We start from the raw sequence: 21,454 nt of genomic DNA, 5'->3' as shown, positions 1-21,454 counted from the left end.
CATCCGCAAAATATCAAGACTCTGTCACATGATCGGCAACAATGAATATCAATCGAGTTAGGTTTTATAAAAACAATCAAACATTTATTAAACTCTGCTCAATATAAAAAAAATAAACAAACAAAAATCTTAACCGGAAGTAAACTGCTACGCCGCCACTTAACAAACCGCCACTCGGTACTAGTTCTTAAAGCGATAAATACAAAAACAGTTCTTAAAGTGGTAAATTCAAACACGGTTCTTAGAATGGTAAATTCGAAAGTCCAAGAGATTTATACAATCAATTAGGAGAGATTTTCCTGAAGTAAAGAATTCCTCGAAGACACAGCATCACTGCCAATCCCAGCTAGATCCTGCCTTGTCCACAGGATTCATGATGACGGAAATAAAACGGTTTAAAGGCACTGACCTTTCCCTCTGGATACTCGATACTGCACAGCCTTTTCTGCTGCTTTTAGCAGAGGTTATCTCATGCAGATCACTCTTTCCTGAACGAATTCAATAATGGTTCATCCTCTCCAAAACTGCCGAACGACTCCTTCAGGTTCCCCTCTTCACTCTCCTATACTACTGAAAAGATACATCAACAAACCTGGCAGCAATTGGTTAAATGCCGGCCCAACACTTTTGTACCTTACAATAGAACGTAAAACTCCGTTTTAAATCAAAACTGTGTCATACGGCAAATACGCAGTGGAGCAGAGTATCTAGCTGACGTTCTAACTGGAAAAACTAACTGCATCGCCCCAGGGGTCTCCTTTTATACCCGAGGTGAAAATGTCATCACGTGACCTCACTTCAGCGGGAAAATTACATCAGGTGACCTCCAAAAGACCATTACATCATTCTCACAAAAAAAATCACAGATCTCCTTGAGGTCAGTAACAACTCAAATAAGAGCATCTTGATCTGAAACAATAACAAATGCCCCCTGTACCCTCCCCCCCCCACCGTGCACATAGGAGGAATTGGGTAGATTGTGAGGAGAGGGAAGAAAGGGCAGAGGGAAAGTGGATTGCCAGAAATTGGAATGTAGAGTGCTCATGCTTTAGGTCACAGACTACCCAGGCAGAATATGGGGTGCTCAAACCGTCAGTGTTGGAGGCCATGGGCAGACATGTCATTGAGGAAATGGGAGATGGAATTAAAATGGTTTGCAACCAGAAGTTCCAGCTGGCCATGGCAGATGGAGTGCAAATGCTCAGCAAAGAGGTTTGCACTTGTTTTCTCCGACGCAAAGGATGTCAACGTAGGAGGAGATGCATGGGAATTCTTGCCTCATTTAGAAGGGGTTGGTCAGGTCCCTGATGATGATGAGAGAGGATTTACTGTTATTCAATAAATTTCCAGCCAATTCCAGCCATATTTTGTATGTTACCATGTGATTATCATCTTCAGTTATTGTGACCTTCTTATAAAATTTTATTATTAATTTTCTCTCCAGAACAGAGAAATAATTTCACTATTAAAATTGGTTCAAGTAATGTAGTAATCAGATTAACAGTTAAAAAGATTATAGTCGTGGTAAGAAATCTACAAAGAGTGTGAGATTTTAAATAAATAACTACAGTGGTGATTAGGGTTCTTTCAGTAGAAATAACTTCCGTTGCTTCCTGTAAGCAGTTTGTACATTCTCCCGGTGACCGTGTAGGTTTCCTCCAGGTGCTCTAGTTTCCTCCCACATTCCAAAGACGTACCAGTTGATAGGTTAATTGGTCACATGGGTGTAATTGGGTGGCACAGGAAGAGCCTGTTACTGTGCAGTGTCTCTACAATAAACAACAAAGAAATAAATAATGTAAGAAATAGATCTTTCAGAATCCACTCTTATCAATAAGTAAATTGAGCAGTGATATCTGACATCCTAGATGTTCAGTTAAACGTGGAAATTGACCACTTTCAAGCCTGAATTACCCAACCCCTCCAGAAACTCTCACAACAATTACTTGTAGAGGGATTTAGTATGAAACAGATTGCACACCCTAAGGGTAGAATAACTAAGTGATAGATACCAACTACATTTGCTGGAAATTGCTTGGGTTTTTCCATCCAAGCACAAGTGATTATTAAATGGCTTAGTATGCCTCAATCCTAATCGATCTACCTGGCTTTGAAAATTAACTTTACAAATGAGGAGTCTTATAAAGAATTTAATCATCACAGGGGATAAAAAATTAAACTCTTAAATGCTTCCTTTCTCTCTTATCTCACTTAATCCTGTAGCTTAATTTCTTTTTCTTTATTCATTCTGTACATTTAAACTATTTTGGGGCAGGTGTGACCTGTACAAAAAGGACGGGTTGCACTTGAACCCCAGGGGGACCAATATCCCGGCGGGGAGGTTTGCTAAGGCTACTGGGGAGAGTTTAAACTAGAATTGTTGGGGGGTGGGAACTGAACTGAAGAGACTGGAGATGAGGAGGGTGGCTCACAAATAGAGAAGGCTTGTAGACAGTGTGAGAGGGAGGATAGGCAGGTGATAGAGAAGGGACGCGCTCAGACCGAAGGTTTGAGATGCGTCTATTTTAATGCAAGGAGTGTTGTGAACAAAGTGGATGAGCTTAGAGCGTGGATCAGTACTTGGAGACACGATGTGGTGGCCATTACAGAGACTTGGATGGCTCAGGGACAGGAATGACTACTTCAAGTGCCGGGTTGTAGATGTTTCAGAAAGAACAGGGAGGAAGGCAAAAGAGGTGGGGGCATCGCACTGCTGATCAGAGATAGTGTCACGGCTGCAGAAAAGGTGGACGTCATGGAGGGATTGTCTACGGAGTCTCTGTGGATGGAGGTTAGGAAAAGGAAGGGATCAATAACTTTACTGGGTGTTTTTTATAGGCCACCCAATAGTAACAGGGATATTGAGGGATAGGGAAACAGATCCTGGAAAGGTGTAATAATAATAGAGTTGTCGTGATGGGAGATTTTAATTTCCCAAATATCGATTGGCGTCTCCCTAGAGCAAGGGGTTTGGATGGGGTGGAGTTTGTTAGGTGTGTTCAGGAAGGTTTCTTGACACAATATGTAGATAAGCCTACAAGAGGAGAGGCTGTACTTGATCTGGTATTGGGAAACGAACCTGGTCAGGTGTCAGATCTCTCAGTGGGAGAGCATTTTGGAGATAGTGATCATAATTCTATCTCCTTTACAATAGCATTGGAGGGAGATAGGAACAGACAAGTAAGAAAAGCGTATAATTGGAGTAAGGGGAATTTTGAGGCTATCAGGCAGGAAATTGGAAGCTAAAATTGGAAACAGATGTTCTTGCGGAAAAGTACAGAAGTAATGTGGCAAATGTTCAGGGGATATTTGTGTGGAGATGAGACAGGGAAGTTATGGTAGGGTACAGGAACTGTGGTGTACAAAGGTTGTAATAAATCTAGTCAAGAAGAAAAGAAAAGCTTACAAAAGGTTTAGAGAGCTAGGTAATGTTAGAGATCTAGAAGATTATAAGGCTAATAGAAAGGAGCTTAAGAAGGAAATTAGGAGAGCCAGAAGGGGCCATGAGAAGGCCTTGGCAGGCAGGATTAAGGAAAACCCAAGGCATTCTACAAGTATGTGAAGAGCAAGAGGATAAAACGTGAAAGAATAGGACCTATCAAGTGTGACAGTGGGAAGTATGTATGGAACCAGAGGAAATAGCAGAGGTACTTAATAAATACCTTACTTCAGTATTCACTATGGAAAAGGATCTTGGTGCTTGTAGTGATGACTTGCAGCAGACTGAAAAGCTTGAGCATGTAGAGATTAAGAAAGAGGATGTACTGGAGATTTTGGAAAGCTTCAAGTTAGATAAGTCACCGGGACCGGATGAGATGTACCCCAGGCTACTGTAGGAGGCAAGGGAGGAGATTGCTGAGCCTCTGGCAATGATCTTTGCATCATCAATGGGGACGGGAGAGGTTCCGGAGGATTGGAGGGTTGCGGATGTTGTTGCTTTATTCAGGAAAGGGAGTAGAGATAGCCCAGGAAATTATAGACCAGTAAGTCTTACCTCAGTGGTTGGTAAGTTGATGGAGGAGATCCTGAGAGGCAGGATGTATGAACATTTGGAGAGGTATAATATGATTAGGAATAGTCAGCATGGCTTTGTCAAGGGCAGGTCGTGCCTTACGAGCCTGATTGAACTTTTTGAGGATGTGACCAAACACATTGATGAAGGAAGAGCAGTAGATGTAGTGTATATGGATTTCAGCAAGACATTTTGATAAAGTACCCCATGCCAGGCTTATTGAGAAAGTAAGGAGGCATGGGATCGAAGGGGACATTGCTTTGTGGATCCAGAACTTGCCCACAGAAGGCAATGAGTGGTTGTAGACGGGTCATATTCTGCATTGAGCTCAGTCACCTGTGGAGTGGCTCAGGGATCTGTTCTGGGACCCCTATTCTTCGTGATTTTTATAAATGACCTGGATGAGGAAGTTGAGGGATGGGTTAGTAAGTTTGCTGATGACACAAAGGTTGGAGGTGTTGTGGATAGTGTGGAGGGCTGTCAGAGGTTACAGCGGGACATTGATAGGATGCAAAACTGGGCTGAGAAGTGGCAGACGGAGTTCAACCCAGATAAGTGTGAAATGGTTCATTTTGGTAGGTCAAATATGATGGCAGAATATAGTATTAATGGTAAGACTCTTGGCAGTGTGGAGGATCAGAGAGATGATCTTGGGATCCGAGTCCATAGGACACTCAAAGCAGCTGCGCAGGTTGACTCTGTGGTTAAGAAGGCGTATGGTGTATTGGCCTTCATCAAGCATGGAATTGTATTTAGGAGCCGAGAGGTAATTTTGCAGCTATATAGGACCCTGGTCAGACCCCACTTGGAGTACTGTGCTCAGTTCTGGTCACCTCACTACAGGAAGGATGTGGAAGCCATAGAACTATTGCAGAGGAGATTTACAAGGATGTTGTCTGGATTGGGGAGCATGCCTTATGAAAATAGGTTGAGTGAACTTGGCCTTTTCTCCTTTGAGCGACGAGGGATGAGAGGTGACCTGATAGAGGTGCATAAGATGATGAGAGTCATTGATCGTGTCGATAGTCAGAGGCTTTTTCCCAGGGCTGAAATGGTTGCCACAAGAGGACACAGTTTTAAGGTGCTGGGGAGTAGGTACAGAGGAGATGTCAGGGGTAAGTTTTTTACTCAGAGAGTGGTGAGTGCATGGAATGGGCTGCTGGAAACAGTGGTGGAGGCGGATACAATAGGGTCTTTTAAGAGACTTTTGGATAGGTACATGGAGCTTAGAAAAATAGAGGGCTATAGCTAATCCTAGTAATTTCTAAGGTAGGGACATTTTCGGCACAACCTTGTGGGCTGAAGGTCCTGTATTGTGCTGTAGGTTTTCTATGTTTCTATTTTAAAATAAAATAATTCAGTAACTTGATGACCAAGACAAACTAGGAAAAAAGGTTGTCCACTTGATGGGTGGGCAATAGATTTTTCAGCTACATTGGCCTGACAACACCAGAGCTGTGTGATTGTCCTTATCAAACCCAAATGAAATGCCTTCCACTTAGCTCTGATAGATCCTGCAGAGCTGGTGCTAAACCTACGTGCAAACTATCACCAAGATTGAATTTGGAATCCTGCTTTCCATGAGTGAAATGTCTGCAACCTCTCTCCACACTGCGTCAATATAAATACAAAGCAAATGATGATGTCTGTGTGTAAACACGTCATAAATAATACTGCTAGTTGATTTATCTATTTTTGTCCAGACTTAACAGAATATTTCTGTAACATTCAGAGATGGAATCTGAAACTTACAATCAAAATACATGATTTTAATAGATTTTCAAAGAACAGGATACTTTCTTTTATTTTTATGGGATAAAACTCAGACAGCATCTAAAAGTTGCACTGCTTAGGTTACCACTAAGTGAAGCTGATTATCTTCACTTTGTCAATTAGACTAATAGGCTGACAAATGGTATTGAATTAAATTGTGGGACTTTCACAATGAGGAACTGCAGTTTTTGAAATCCATGAATAGAGTGAGGGCTTCATTGGCCAATGCCGGCATTAAATTAGCTGCCCTAGACAAGCTGGCAGTTAGGCACAGTATTGATTAATTTCTCTCCTTCTGGATAAGTACCTAAACTTAAGTGGGAAGTTTGAGAACTTTAATCCAGCAAAATTGAGCTTTAATTCAATGACAGGATGTTAAAGATCTTTTATGGGGAACTCACATGTGGTAGTGGAGTTGGGAGTTGGCTTGACTGGAAGCTGGCTGTGTTTTGCTTGATGCGTGAGTGTGTTTTGGAACCTGTTGAGGGAAAGAGAGTGGGGAAGGAACGGAAATTGCTGGGAGGGGGTTGTGTGGGTCTGGTAATGGCGGACAAGATAAGAGGCGGGATTGAGGGAAAGAAAGTGGAGAAGGAGAGGGATAGAGACTTGGGACCAGAAGTAGGCAGCTGGGGAGAGGTGGATTATTGTGAAGGGAAAAATAAAGGGAATGAGGAGGTAGTGAGGGGTCGGATGAATAAAAACCAAGACAAAGGGAATAAAAGAATAAGAAATGATAGTGGAGATAGCTCTGAAAGTGAGGAAGATGAACAAGCTCAGAGAGGAGGTGTTGTCATAATTAGGTTTAATGAGAAGGCTCAGGGACATATGAAGAAAATTAACCTGTTTGTGCTAACAACAACTCTGACAAATAAGATAGGGGAAATAGTACTTGCAAAAGTCCTTAATGATGGCAACTTATTGGTAAGATGTGCGAATGAGGAACAACTTGAGAAAGCACTCAAGCTAAAAGAGATAGGAAAATGCAAGGTGGAATACACTGGGAGGGTGGGAGCACAAAACAGTGGTTGTAAAGGAGTGATCACGGGGATACCAATGAGTATAAATATGGAGGAGATAAAGAGGAATATCAAAGGAGTTCAAAGACTGAAAACAACAAAGGAGGGAGTGAAAAAGGAAAGTGAATCAGTATTGACTGAATTTGAAGAAGAAAGAGTGCCAAGGAAGGTGTTCCTGGGTTTCATGAGTTACCCAGTAAGGGTGTATGTGCCAAAGCCATTGAGGTGCTATAATTGTCAAAGGTTTGGACACGTGACTAAAAACTGTAAAAGGCAGAGGAGATGTGCTAGATGTGGGGGTGATCATGAATATGGAAAGTGCGGAACAGGAGTTCAACCAAAATGCTGCAATTGTGGAGGAGCTCATAATGTTGCATATAGTGGGTGTGAGGTTGTGAGACGGGAGACTAAACTTCAAGAAATAAGAGTGAAAAGAAAGATCACTTATGCAGAAGCTGTAAGAATGTCAAGAGAACAGAATAATGTTCCTAATGAACAGGGAGCAATAGGGATACGAGAGATGCAACAAAGAACAAATGACAGGATTTATGTAGACAAAAAGGCTCTAGTAACATTCATTGCAGGAGTGATTAATAGTACTGCTGAGGTAAAGTCAAAAAGTGACAAAATTCAGCTGGTGGTAAAAGCAGCAGTAAACCATTTAGGGTTAGTAGGACTGACATGGAGGAAGTGAGGGAGAACCTCAGTAATCAATCAAGCCAGGAAGTGTCATGTGTTGGTTAATACTAATTATGGTGATTCTTTTACAATGGAATGCAAGGAGCTTACTGGCCAATAGCCAGGAATTCAAGCACTTTATTAAAGAAATGGTTGTAAAACCGGATGTAGTGTGTATTCAGGAAACTTGGTTGAAACCAACTTTAGACTTTGTGGTATATGGGTATACAATGATAAGGAAAGATAGAAATCTAGGGGGAGGAGGGGGTTGTGCTAATCAAGCAAGGTATACCATATAGGGTACTGGAAAAAGCAGATGATCAGGAATACATAGTGGTGGAAGTGTGGGAGAGAGGGGAGGGAGTGGTTATAATTAACTACTACAATCCATGTAAAGGGTTGGATTTGGACAGCCTATTAAAGATACAAGGACAAAACAGACATAAAGTAGTGTGGTGTGCAGATTTCAATGCTCATAGCACAATATGGGGGGTTCAGATTACAGATCCAAATGGAAAGGTAATTGAAGATTTGATGGAAGAAAGGGATTTGGTGTGTATGAATGATGGTAGCGGCACAAGGATAGATATAACAACAGGAACTGAGTCAGTGTTAGATATTACGTTAGTGTCTAATACCTTGGCTAGCATTAGTAACTGGGGAGTTTGGACTGCTTCAACAGTAGGCAGTGATCACTACCCAGTTTTGTGTTCAGTGGGTGAAAGAGTTGAAGTAAGACCAGGTGGCGGAACCCCAAAGTGGGTGTTTGAAAAAGCTGATTGGGGTAAGTTCCAGAAGTTGAGTGAAGAAGGGTTGACAAAGATTGATATTTCTGGAAATGTAGATGAGTTAAACAGTCAGGTGACTTCAGCAATTATCATGGCAGCAGAAGGATCTATACCTAGGAGTAAAAATAGGATGAATAGAAAACTGGTACCATGGTGGACAGAGGAATGTTGTCAGGCTGTAAAAAACAGAAATAGAGCATTCAGGCTAGTTAAAAGAACCCATAATATGCAGCATTTGGTTCAATATAAGAAAGCACAGGCAGTGGTGAGAAGAACTATACGTCAAGCTAAAAGGGCAAGTTGGAGGAGTTTTTGTGACAAGGTAGGAAGAACAACACCTGTGGGAGAGATATGGGGAATGATTAAGAGGATGGGAGGAGATAGAAGGGAATGGGAATATCCAGTAATGATATCTGAGGAGGAAACTGCAGTCTCCAGTAGGGATAAGCCTGAGGTCATGGCCAAGTCATTTGTACTGATACACAGTTCAGAAAATTTGTCTGAAGAAGGGAGAAGAAGAAGGGAAAGAATAATGAGCCAACACCCAGGTGTGTTAAGCAGGAGGGAAGGAACAGATGATATAATTGATGATCCATTTACATTAGCAGAAATGGTGAGACCAATAAAGAGATCGAGACCAACCTCCCCAGGGAAAGATCTGATATGCTCTGTGATGCTAAAAAATCTAGGAGAAGGAGCGCTCTTGAAGTTGCTGCATTTTTATAACAGAGTGTGGGAGGAGGGAAGATTACCAAGTGCATGGAAAGAAGCAGTAGTAATTCCAATAAGGAAGCCTGGCAAGGATCTGTCAAAACCCACTAGCTACAGACCAATTGCATTAACATCAAGTATATGTAAGATAATGGAAAGGATGATAACAGAAAGGTTATCATATGAGCTTGAGAAAAGGGGAATGCTGGCAAGTTATCAGAGTGGTTTTAGAAAGGGAAGGAATTCCATGGACTCAGTGATTATGTTAGAGACTGAAATAAGGAAGGCCCAGGCAAATAGAGAGTCAGTAGTGGCAGTGTTCTTTGACATTGAAAAAGCCTATGATATGATGTGGAAGGAAGGATTATTAATTAAACTGCACAAGATGGGGGTTGGTAGGAGAGTTTTTAATTGGATTAAAGATTTTTTGTTTGGTAGAAAAATTCAAGTTCGGATTGGATCAGAATTATCAAAACAGTACATAGTGGAAAATGGCACACCTCAAGGTAGTGTGATTAGCCCATTACTTTTCATGATTATGATCAATGATGTCTTCACAAAGGTACCAGTGGATATAGGTAGGTCACTGTTTGCGGATGATGGGGCCTTGTGGAAAAGAGGCAGGAACATGGAGCATATAATCAGGAAACTACAAGAAGCAATTGATGAAGTGGTGGAGTGGGGTTATGATTGGGGATGTAGATTTTCAGTAGACAAAACTCAATCCGTATTTTTTACCAGGAAAAGGGTTGAGGTAGGGAAGAAGTTAAGGATGTATGGGGTTGAATTAGAAAGGGTTGCATCATTTAAATTTCTGGGAGTTATATTTGATTCACGATTAACATGGGCAGACTATATCAGGAAAGTTGAGGAGAAATGTAAAAAAGTAATAAATGCGATGAGAAGTTTGACTGGTAGGGAATGGGGAGCAAGTTGTTCAGCTTTGAAGAGAATGTATGTGGCTTTAGTAAGATCTGTATTGGATTATGGAAATATAGTATATGGATCAGCAGCTAGGTCTCTTATAAGGAAACTGGATGTGATTCAGGCTCAGGCCTTGAGAGTGTGCAGTGGGTCTTTTAAAACGTCACCAGTGTCAGCCCTACAGGTAGAAATGGGAATAATGCCTTTGGAACTAAGAAGGATGCAACTGATGGCAAACTACTGGGCTAACTTGCAGGGGCACAATGATTCTCACCCTACTAAAGGAGTGTTGCAGGAGTGCTGGGAAAATGGGAGGTTTCAGAGGGATACCTTTAGTCGGGTAGGGAATGATATCGCGAAAGAATGTGGAGTATTTGATCTGAGGATATGTCCTTCAGTAGTTTATCTGGTTGTAGCTCCATGGAAGCTTGTATGGCCTGACATAGACTGGCATTTGTTAGAGGTAAAAAGCAAAGAAAGATATAAAACAGATTTGGTAAATGCATTTAACTGTCATGTGATGGAAAAGTATAGTGATTATACTCACATTTATATGGATGGTGCGAAGGAACCTGCAACAGGAGTGACAGGGTTTGGGGTGGTCATACCAGCAAAAGAAATTGGAATCAGCAGAAGAACATCTAATAAGTTAGGAGTGTTTACAGTGGAGATGCTGGCGGTGTTGGTTGCGTTGCAATGGGTGCAGAAAGCCAGACAAGTCAAAGCATTGATATGTTCAGATTCATCCTCAGTTCTAGCAAGTTTAAGGTCTTTTCACACAAACAGTCGGCAAGATGTACTTTATGAAGTCCTTCAGTTAGTTACAAGAATTGCAAATCAGGGAGGTCAGGTAAAATTTCTATGGGTTCCAGCACATGTAGGGGTGAAGGGGAATGAGAGGGTGGATGAGTTGGCAAAGAGGGCGTTAAAGAAAGAAAATGTGGAAATGCACATTAGTATCAGTAAAGCAGAGGTTAAGTTTGTAATCTGGGGAAAAAGTCAACCAAATGTGGCAAGAAAGATGGGACAGGGAGGGGAAAGAGAGGTATTTATACCAAATACAAAAGAGTGTTGCAGTTACTAGGGTAGGTAATGGAAACAGAAGAGAGGAAATTGTGTGGACTAGGTTAAGGCTGGGGCACTGTGCATTAAACAAAACATTGAAAATGATAGGGAAACACCAGACAGGATTGTGTGAGGAATGTCAGGAAGAGGAGTCAGTAGAACATGTAGTTTTGTGTTGCAGGAAGTATGGGATACAGAGAGAGATGATGAGAAATAAATTAAAGGAGTTGGGGATGCAGGAATTCACATTAAAAGGGTTGCTGGGCATGGGTGAGAGAGCACAAGTCCGGGTATTTTTAGCGTTTTTAAGGGGTACAGGGGTTTTTTTATAGAATATGACAAATAAACAGGAATAGGATACTAGGATGGTCAAAGATGGGAGGGGGAAGTGTAGGTTTGTGTGTGTGTGTGTGTGTGATTGGGTGAAGGGATTTAGAATGTATGTCTAGTGCACATTCTGGAGCAGAGGGTGGCGGTAATGCACCATTAAGCTGGATGCCAACCGCCGTAAAACAAGATACAGACAGACAGACAGACATGTGGTAGTGTCCCCATAACCTTGCTGTTGTTGGATTTCTGGTTAATAATGATCCTGGTACTTGGAGAAGCTGCCAAAGAAAACTTGATGAGCCAGTGCAGTTACATTTTGTAGATTGTAAACACTGCAGCCATAGACTGTGGTAGCAGGGGGAAAGAATAGTCAATATGCTGGATGATCTAATCAAGTAAATTGCTTTGCTTTGATGGTGTTGAGGTTTTTAAGTATTGCACTCTCCCAGGCAAATAGAGATTATTCCCTCATTCCCATTCCTTGCTTCCATTTTGCATATGGTCTGAAAGTCTTTGGCTGGTGACAGGATGAGCTGTTTCCCACAGAAATTTACAGGATTTATGTTACTGATTGTATTGTGTTTTTGTTCAATGGGGAGCCTGAGGGATGGTGCAAGATTATGCAATGATAATACCATTGAATGCTAAAGGGAATTGGATGGACCTTTAAAAGAGATGGACATTGCTTAGCACTTACGTTAAAAAAGGCTACGTTTGTATAGTAGGTTTCCTTTATAGGATATCCTAAATCCTAACCCTTCCCAAAGCACTGCAAAAACATAATTTTACAGTATTATCTTGTTTTAAATAGGATCATTTTTATATCCCATAATTATTTCTTGTCACTTTTCTACCTATGCTGACATCTTGTCAAAAATATCTCCTCCACAATCACCATCACCACAGGTGCACCACAGGGCTGTGTGCATAGCCCCTGCTCTACTCACTTTACACCAATGACTGTATTCCAGTTCGCTGATGACACCACTGTTGTGGGCCGTATCAAAGGTGGTGATGAATCAGCATACAGGAGGGAGATTGAAAATTTGGCTGAGTGGTGTCATAACAACAACCTCTCACTCAATGTCAGCAAGACCAGGGAACTGATTGTAAACTTCAAGAATGGGAAATCAGAAGTTTATAAGCCAGACCTCATCAGAGGAGCAGAGGTGAAGAGAGTCAGTAACTTTAACTTTCAGGGTGTTACTATCTCAGAGGACCTGTCCTGGACCCTTTATTTTTTAATGTAATTGCAAAGAAGCACCACAGCACCTCTGCTTCCTTAGGAGTCTGTAGAGATTCAGCATGACATCAAAAACTTCGGCAAACTTCTAAAGATGCACAGTGGTGAATGTGTTGACTGGCTGCATCACAGCCTGGTATAGGAACACCAATGCCTTCGAACGGAAAATCTGACAAAAGGTAGTGGATTCTGCCCAATATATCATGGGTAAAGCCCTCCCAAACATTGAGCACATCTACATGAAACACTGCCATAGAAAGCAGCATCCATCATCAAAGTTATCCACCACCCTGGCCATGTTCTTTTCGCACTGCTGCCATCAGATAGAAGGTACACTACAAGAGCCTCAGGACTTGCACCACCAGGTTCAAGAACAGTTACTACCCCCAACCAACAGGCTCTTTAACAAAAGTGGATAACTACACTCATTTATTGAGATGTTCCCACAACCAATGATCTTACTTTAAGGAATCTTTAGCTTGTTATTTCATGTTCTCATTACTTATTATTTTTTACTCATATTTGCATTTGCACAGTTTGTTATATTCTGGACTTTGCCTGATCTTTCATTAATCTTGTCAAAGTTACAATTCTATAGATCTGCTGAGTATGCTTGCAGGAAAAAGGACTCTCAAGGTTGTATATGGTAACATATGTGTACTCTGATAATAACATTTGCTTTGAAGTTTTGTTGTTTGGATTTTTAAAAGAATAACATCAATATACAACCATAATTGAGAAACTTTTCCATTTTGCAAGTTTCAATGACCAAATCATTACAAGAAGTTATGAAAAAAGTGTTGCAAAATCTGTACTTTTAAATTAAAAAATGGAAAAACTTTCAGTCTGTTGGTATGTGCTGGGCTTTTGTCACATCTAAGTTCATTTTAGTGAAGTCCTTTATAGGAGCAGGTCTATTGAATTATTATTATAACCTGTACCAAGGTACAGTGAAACGCTTTTCTTGCATACTCTTCATAGAGATCAAGCTATGACATAGTGCAGAAGGTAAAACAGTAACAGAATGCAGAATATAGTGCACAGCTATGGAGAAAACGCAGGAGGTAGATAGTAAAGTACAAGACCCGGGAGAAGGTTCAAAGGAGGTTCACCAAAATGATTCCAGGATTGAACGGTGTGTCATATGAAGTGTGCTTGATGGCTCTGGGACTGTGTACACTGGAGTTCAGAAAAATGAGAGCTGACCGAATTGAAACCTATCAAGTGTTGAAAGGCCTCGATAGCATGGATTTGGATAGAATGTTTCCTATGGTGGGAGACTCTAGGACCAGAGGACACAGCCTCAGAATAGAAGAGTATCCTTTTAGAATGGCAATGAGGAGGAATTTCTTAAGCCTGAGATTGGTGAATCAGTGGAATTCGTTGCCATAGGCAGCTGTGGAGGCCAAGATCTTGGCTCCATTCTAAAAGGATTTTTGATTGATCAGGGCATGAAAGGATATGGGGAGAAGGCAGGAGATTGGGGCTGAGAGAAAACGGATCAGCCATGGTGGAATGCCAGAGCAGACTCGATGGGCCAAATGGCCTAATTCTGCTCCTGTATCTTACGGCTTTGTGGTCTAAGATCATAACAGGTTAGACTATGAAGTGTAATGTCCATCTTATCATACAAGGAACATGTCACATAACAGCAAGGCAGAAGCTTTCCTTGAACCTGGCGGTATGCATGACTTAAATCTTAAGCAAGGTCAGCCATGATCGCCTCCCTCCATAACTTGGGACTCATTTAGAGGCCAGTCCATTCAGTAGCAGGAAAGATCAAAACCACAAAGCAACAAGCAATCTCCTCGCGGAGCTCAGCAGGTCATGCAGCATCTGCAGGAGGAAAGGAATTGTTGATTTTTCAGGTTGGATCGTACCAACCCAAAATGTTAAGAATTCCTTTCCTCCCACAAATGCTGCATGACCTGCTGAGGTCCACAAGGAGATTGCTTGTTGCTCCAGATTCCCACAATTGTAGCCTTTGGTAACATTAAATCTACAAACCCTAGACAAGTGATTTCCAACTTGACCTCCAAAGAATTCAACAATCTCATGCTCAGAAGATGATATGTGATGTTTGAAGTTTTATTAGTGAATTTAAATTTAGAGCCAGGCTTAATGGACAATTTGGCAATTCTCAACTATGGGATTAAAGGCACTGTGAGAATCTAGCTAGCTATTATGATAAAACTATTGCTGGGAAAAAGATATTTGTGTCATTCCTGCGTAAGTCATGCCAAGGACCCATGCTGTTAAAAGTGACTGCGATTTATCTTTTGCATATAATTTGTATGTAACTGTCCTCTGCTCACAGTGTTTGGCTGAAGTCATTATGGTGGTTTTGCCTATAGACGACCATCTGCAAGTTCTGTACACTGCAATGTGTAGAACCTCTTTTTAAAAACAAAATGCTTAAATAGACTTTGCTGTAAAGTACACTTGTTTGCTGTAAATCTAGCTGTAACCAAGGAGAGAGATACACAACAAATAATATTGTGGCCAAAATAATGTCAAATTGTGTTATCCACTCTGGTTTAACTTAAGTATATTTTAGTAAATGAAATATCATATAAACAATATTCATTCTAATAAAAATGCTAAGAGTAATTCAGTCATACTATGATATGTACTTTCAGGTTACACCAAGTGTATTTCGATGCACCCACCTGTGAAGGCAAAAGGCAGGAGCGTCTGTTTCTGATAGGTGACTACTCCTCATCTGCTGAGTTCTTTGTCACCATCGCAGTCTTTGCGTTTCTCTATTCGTTGGCAGCTACAGTGGTGTATATTTTCTTCCAAAATAAATATCGTGAAAACAACCGTGGTCCTCTGATTGTAAGTAATATTTTGCTGTATTATTAAATAGCTCTGTATATTTTCTAGGTTGTGTATAGTAAGCCTATGTCAAATTTTAAGAATTTCTGACATCACATGAAGCCCCAACAATAAATACCGATCAATCATCAATGCATTTTATTTTTTAAAAATGAGAATTAATTCTAAGAGTATTATGGAATGTTAATTAAGATATTATTATATGGAATAATGTAATAGCCTATTAGGATGTTAAAATGTTCTAGTTTGTAATCTTTTTATCAAAGAAAGCACCAGTAGATGAACTTGGACCTCCTGCTACCACCTACTGATGGGAGAGGCTGAAAATGCCTTGTTTTCTTCACAGATAATGTGGTTTGGAGTAGAAGTTACTTGATATTGCTGGTGGAGAATTTCTAATGATCACAGTTCCTCTCAGAAGCAGGAGGGATCCAAGTTGTGTAGCATCCTTGATTATCGCAATGATTTCCCCTCTTTCATGACACTGCACACAGAAACTATCAGCAATGCAGACGGTTGGATGTTCAGATAAAATGCCGCGAAACAGACATTTAACTCTGTTGCGTGGCTAAATGCACAAAATGATAACAAGGGCAGATTAAGCCCCGCCATTGAACTTTGGTTCACCATGCTAGTGTTTCTACATTGCACATTGACCATATATAATTGAATGAGAACTTTTTCTACTATTTATCTCATATAAAGGCATCCAGAGAAGATCCAGAGAAAAGTTGAATCAATCCTTTGGATAGAAGTGGCTATCTATAAGACTATTGTGGTTTTAAAAAATATATTTTTCTGTTATTCCTGCATCAAACATATTGAGAATCAATGCTGTTAAAAGTGACTGGGCTTTATTTGCATGGAACTATCCTCTGTTCCCTGTGTAATCATTATGCTTTTACCTGTAGATGCTACCGCATTTATGATCATTTACAAGTTCTGTACATTGCATTGTAGCTTGCTTGTGTCAAGCAGCTCATTATTGCCTCGTTTATTCAAGAAAGTTGATTCAGCATTTGGATATGTGTATCTAGAGGGAGTAGGTAAGAGATCCGTAATTTGTTGGGGTCAGGGTCTCATTAAGTTCAGACTTAATGAGACCATATGTATGCTCTTTCATACATGGTTTCTGTCTTTGTGAAATGTTAAGGGTCAAGGCTGATTTATACTTGTGCGTCAACTTGATGCTGTAGGTACGGCGTCGCTGCGAACCCTACGCAGAGCCTACATGGATCCCTACACCGTAGCCTGATGCACACCTCTCCCAAAATGTAACTACGCGTCGCAGCAACGCAGACCGCTACAACTGTGATTGGTCCACTTGGTAACATCGCATTTCCTCCTACACTGCAATAGCTTCCCATTGGGAGACTGAAGGGCAGGGAAGGAACTCTGGCTGCAATGCTTCCCATAAAGCTTTACAGACCTCCGAGATTATGGAGGACACATTTCCCTTTGATGAAAAAAGACGCTCGCTTTAAACTTGTTTACCCCGAGAAAGATTACCATGACCATGAAGCCTTGCACGGGCAGATGTGTGCGCATGCGCGACGTGCCTGAATTGCAGAGCGACGCAGACACACCAACACACAAGTATAAATGCCCACAACGCGCATAGGCCATTTGCGTAGGCTAAGGTGTCGAGTTGACACACCAGTATAAATCAGCCTACAGGTTCTACCAGCTGCCATGTGATGATCAGGTGATGACCAGTGGCTCATCAGGCAGATTCGTGACAACCTGATTGCTGGCGTGCTGTAATTGCATTATCTGACCACTTCCCTGTATTTGTAACTCCAGAGCAAGAAAATGTTGTTTACTTGGAGAATAAAGTTGTTCACTAAAACTTGTATTCTTGGCTTTAAAGCTTCAAAGTCACCCACACTCTGTCAGTTGACGTCCTTATCCAATCTATTTGAAATAATAAATCAGAACCTCTGGCTAAGTTAGCTATCAACGCTGTCAAAATTATTTTGAAAATTTGTGAATGAATCTGACACTGAGATACATTCAAAAGCCTATTTATAATCATGTAAAATCAATTAAAAACTTTAAATAAACTCAATTACTTAAAAAAAAGATATATACCTTAGTGTATACTTCCCTCCGTCCCTCATGGCTATTGCTCTACATTGAAATGAATGAAGTTACTGTCCCTGACCTGACTTAGGTTCAGCAGGCAGATCACCCAGCTTTAAGTACAGGGCAAGGCACAATGTTGGCACTTTGCTATTGAATCCAAAGAGGACTGAGGCCCTCAGAAACTTCACAGCAAACTTTTGTTTCTCTCGGATGAGTTGGCAAAAACTCAGCAAGTTAAAGTTTAAAGTTGGAAGCTGATGAGGTTATGCGCATCAATAAGCGGAATCTAAATGGAGAGAAATAGCAGATGAGTTAAGTACGTAGGGATTTGGTGTTCCTGTATGTGATTCACAAAAAGTTAACAGGCAGGTAGGCACAAAAATAGTTAAGTCAAAGTACTGCAGAGAGACTGGAGTTTAGAAAAAGGGAAGTATTGTTATGATTATACAGGGTTTGGTGAGACCATGCATTTTAAAAAAAGGGATATGGAGCAGTTCCAAAGATATACACTAGGCTAATACCTCGGATGAGAAGATTGGCTTATCATGAGAGCTTTTAGAAATTGGGCCTGTATTTTGTGAAGTTTAGAAGAATGATGGGTGATCTTTAGATATGGAAATACTTCCTCATGAGACAGTCTCAAATTAGAAGAAACAGGTATAAATAAGAGGGAGTCATTTAAAACTGAAACACAGAAATTTCTTCTCTTGGAGGATAGTGCATCTCTGGAGTCCTCAAAGGGTTGTGGAAGCTAGCTCATTCAAGTCATTTAAACTGAAGACAGATTTTTTTCAACGTATCTAAAATCAGGAATTAGGTTCTATAGGCAAATATGAGAAGGTAAGACTTGGGACAGTTCTGCTTTGTTCAAATCAAACGACCAAGAAGTTTTTTTTTCCCTTTTTGTTTTTGTGCATTTGAGTCAAACATTCAGAGTTCAGGTTTATTAGACCTAGTAATTACAGTCCTGTAATCATGAACGAAACTTGTATGTGAGCAAAATGTCTATCTGAGCCTACCGAAGCAAGTGATCAGTTCATCCTGGTTATTCCATTCTCCTGTTCATTTGGTCTTCTGACTTTCCAAATCCAAAGCAAAGGCTTGGTTCTCTTTCATTAAGCAGGGATCTCCATGTTGTTGGCCAGGCTTCTCCCCTGCCTATGTGAGGTCCCTTTTTATTGGTACCTGATTTGCCTGAACAGCTTATAACACAATAGATGTCATCAGGTAGTTCTTATTTTGCTTTCAGATCACCATTCAAGTTATAGGTTTTGTCTGAGATCTGTAGGAGGGGTCCATTTTTATGTGTAGTGAAGTTAGATCCCACAGCTAAGATGAAGTGGCATCTATTTCTGACTCTGGGAATTTCCACCTCAGGATAACATCTTTACCTCTCAGTCATTATTATACAAAAGATGTCTTACACCAGGGGTTCCCAACCCTTTTTTTTTTACATAATGGACCAATACCTTTAAGCAAGGGGTCCATGGACCCTGGGCTGGGAACACCTGCCTTACACTAATGCCTAAAGTTTTGGAGTTTATTAGCATCCTAAGAGTAGGTAAAAGAGATGTTTTTGCAGACACAGACATCGAAGGTACAGTCCTTACCTGCAGTGCTGACTAGAAAATAAATATTAAGAGGCTTTAACCTAGATTTTAGCAGACTAGGTGACGAAATAATTTCAACAAAGAAATTTCGGGCCAGTGCGTCTAACCTGACATCCTCATGCCACTCATCTCATCATTGTGGCCACAACTTGTCCTCTTAATGATTCTGCCAAGCTCTTGACTGAGTGAAGAACATAAGAAATAAGAGCAGAAATAGTCTCTTTAGCCCTTCACTCCTGCTCCATCATTCATCAAGATCATGGCTAATCATCTACCTTAACACCAATTTCCTGCACTGGATCTATAGCTCTTGATTCCCTCAAAATCAAAAAATCTATCCACCTCAGTGATTGAGTGAATTCAATGTGTATCTGCACTGCTGTACAGAATGGAGAATTCCAAATCTTCATCGAATGTTGGAAAGTGTATGGTCATGCACTTTGGTGGAGGAAATAAATGGGCAGACTATTGTTTAGATGGGGAGAGAATTCAAAATGCAGAGATGCAAAGAAACTTGGGAGACCTTGTGCAAGATACCCTAAAGGTTAACCTCCAGGTTGATTCGGTTGTGAAGAAGGTGAATGCAATGTTTCTAGAGGTATAGAATATAAGAGCAGGGATGTGATGTTGAGGCTCTATAAGGCACTCTTGAAACCACACTTGGAGTATTGTGTGCAGTTTTGGGCTCCATATTTTCGAAAGGATATACTGACATTGGAGAGGGTTCAGAGAAGATTCACAAGAATGATTCCAGGAATGAAAAGGTTACCATATGAGGAACGTCTGGCAGCTCTTGGGCTGTATTCCCTGGAGTTCAGGAGAATGAGTGGGGATCTCATAGAAACATTCTGAATGTTAAAAGACCTGAACAGATTAGATATAGCAAAGTCATTTCCCATGGTAGAGGATTCTAGGACAAGAGGGCACAACTTCACGATTGAAGGACGTCCATTTAGAACAGAGATGCGGAGAAATTACTTTAGTCAGAGGGTGGTAAATCTGTGTAATTTGTTGCCACAAGTGGCTGTGGAGGCCAAGTCATTGGGTGTATTTAATGCAGAGATAGATAGGTTCTTGATTAGCCAGGGCATCAAAGGGTATGGGGAGAAGGCAAGGGAGTGGGGATGACTGGAAGAATTGGATCAGCCCATGATTGAATGGCAGAGCAGACTCAATGGGCCAAATGGCCTACTTCTCCTATATCTTATGGTCTTATCTCTGGGTTCACCTTTGGCCAGACTGTCTTCTGCTTCTGGACAGAGAAAGTGCAGGACGCTTCAAAATTATCCATTATGGTCCCCTATGCTTGGATCTTCATTTCCATTTTAACTTGACAGATTCAGGATTTATTCCACTTTTCCTTTCATAGTGCAGGCATGGAATTGCTGTGATTATAGCCAGCTGCAGGAACATAGCCACACCTTACTGTTGCCTGTGTCTCTGAGCAAGATGATCTCAAAGTATAGCCACAGTTTGCAAGCACCTTGGAATCATCTGAAAGAAATTCACATTGACTCTACACAGAGCGTTGCACTGTTCTCTTCAAATCTGTGTCACTTAAATTGCACAGAATTAACATATAATTTGATTATCTGACAGACATTAAAATAATTATATAGAGCAAGCCTACACTTGCTGTCACTGGGAACTCTGAGTGGTATTCTCTCTCCTTATCAGTTGCCTTAAACTACAGTAAGTGTTGTAATTATAAAAAAGATAATGTTGCAGAATATAAAGTGGGTGCAGAGCTTATTTCAATCAGCTGTCATCTTGTGTCCTATAATTATTCATCTTCTTTGCAAAATTCAGTGAATTTTTAATATTTTTTGCCTTCTCCCTGCTATGTAGGGCAGCCAATTGCTTGGAAGAGTTAATGCATCTTACTGACATCACTAAAAAGTGTGTAAGCATTAGTCAGCATTAAGGGCCAACCAAAGAATCTTAATAATTTACAACAGAAATTGTGTTTATCCGAACATTAACACCATGTCAGGAGGAAATGGGATGTGGTAGCTTTCATCTTTTGTCAATGATAATGCTCTACATTTCCCATTTCATGATTCATCAGGTTGGCATCAGTTTTCAAAGTTATTGAAGAATTAATGACAAAGGAAAATGAGCAAATCTTTCCATTTGGTTATTCCATCATTTATTTGGATTGATATTGATTTGTACTTTTGTTCTATTTGCCTAGATATCGTATAACCTCTCCCACCCTCCCAATGGGTCAGGGAGAGCCAAAACAGGAGGATAAGGAAGTTAAGTTCATGCATTGCTTGAAGCAAAAAGAGAGTAGCACTGAAACCAGTGCTGGTACCAGGGATACCCGTTCAGAATCAGACTGAGAATTAGCATCAGCTTTATTATCATTGGCATGTGAC

The 21,454-nt window shown here is 40.7% G+C and overlaps 1 protein-coding gene across 4 annotated transcripts in view; it reads left to right on the top strand.

Annotated features, from left to right (window-relative positions):
- synpra (synaptoporin a) overlaps positions 1-21,454 on the top strand; it is a 338,192-nt gene that overhangs the window by 255,510 nt on the left and 61,228 nt on the right. For all 4 annotated transcript variants that reach the window (XM_063067973.1, XM_063067974.1, XM_063067975.1 and 1 more), the window contains one exon: positions 15,180-15,378. In XM_063067973.1, coding sequence (XP_062924043.1) covers positions 15,180-15,378 — 199 coding nt within the window. The remainder of the gene's footprint in view (positions 1-15,179; positions 15,379-21,454) is intronic.

The sequence above is a fragment of the Mobula hypostoma genome, chromosome 15, assembly GCF_963921235.1.
Source record: "Mobula hypostoma chromosome 15, sMobHyp1.1, whole genome shotgun sequence".
Classification (NCBI taxonomy): domain Eukaryota; kingdom Metazoa; phylum Chordata; class Chondrichthyes; order Myliobatiformes; family Myliobatidae; genus Mobula; species Mobula hypostoma.
The sequence above is the reverse complement of the archived record's forward strand: the minus strand, read 5'-3'. Positions and strand labels throughout refer to the sequence as shown.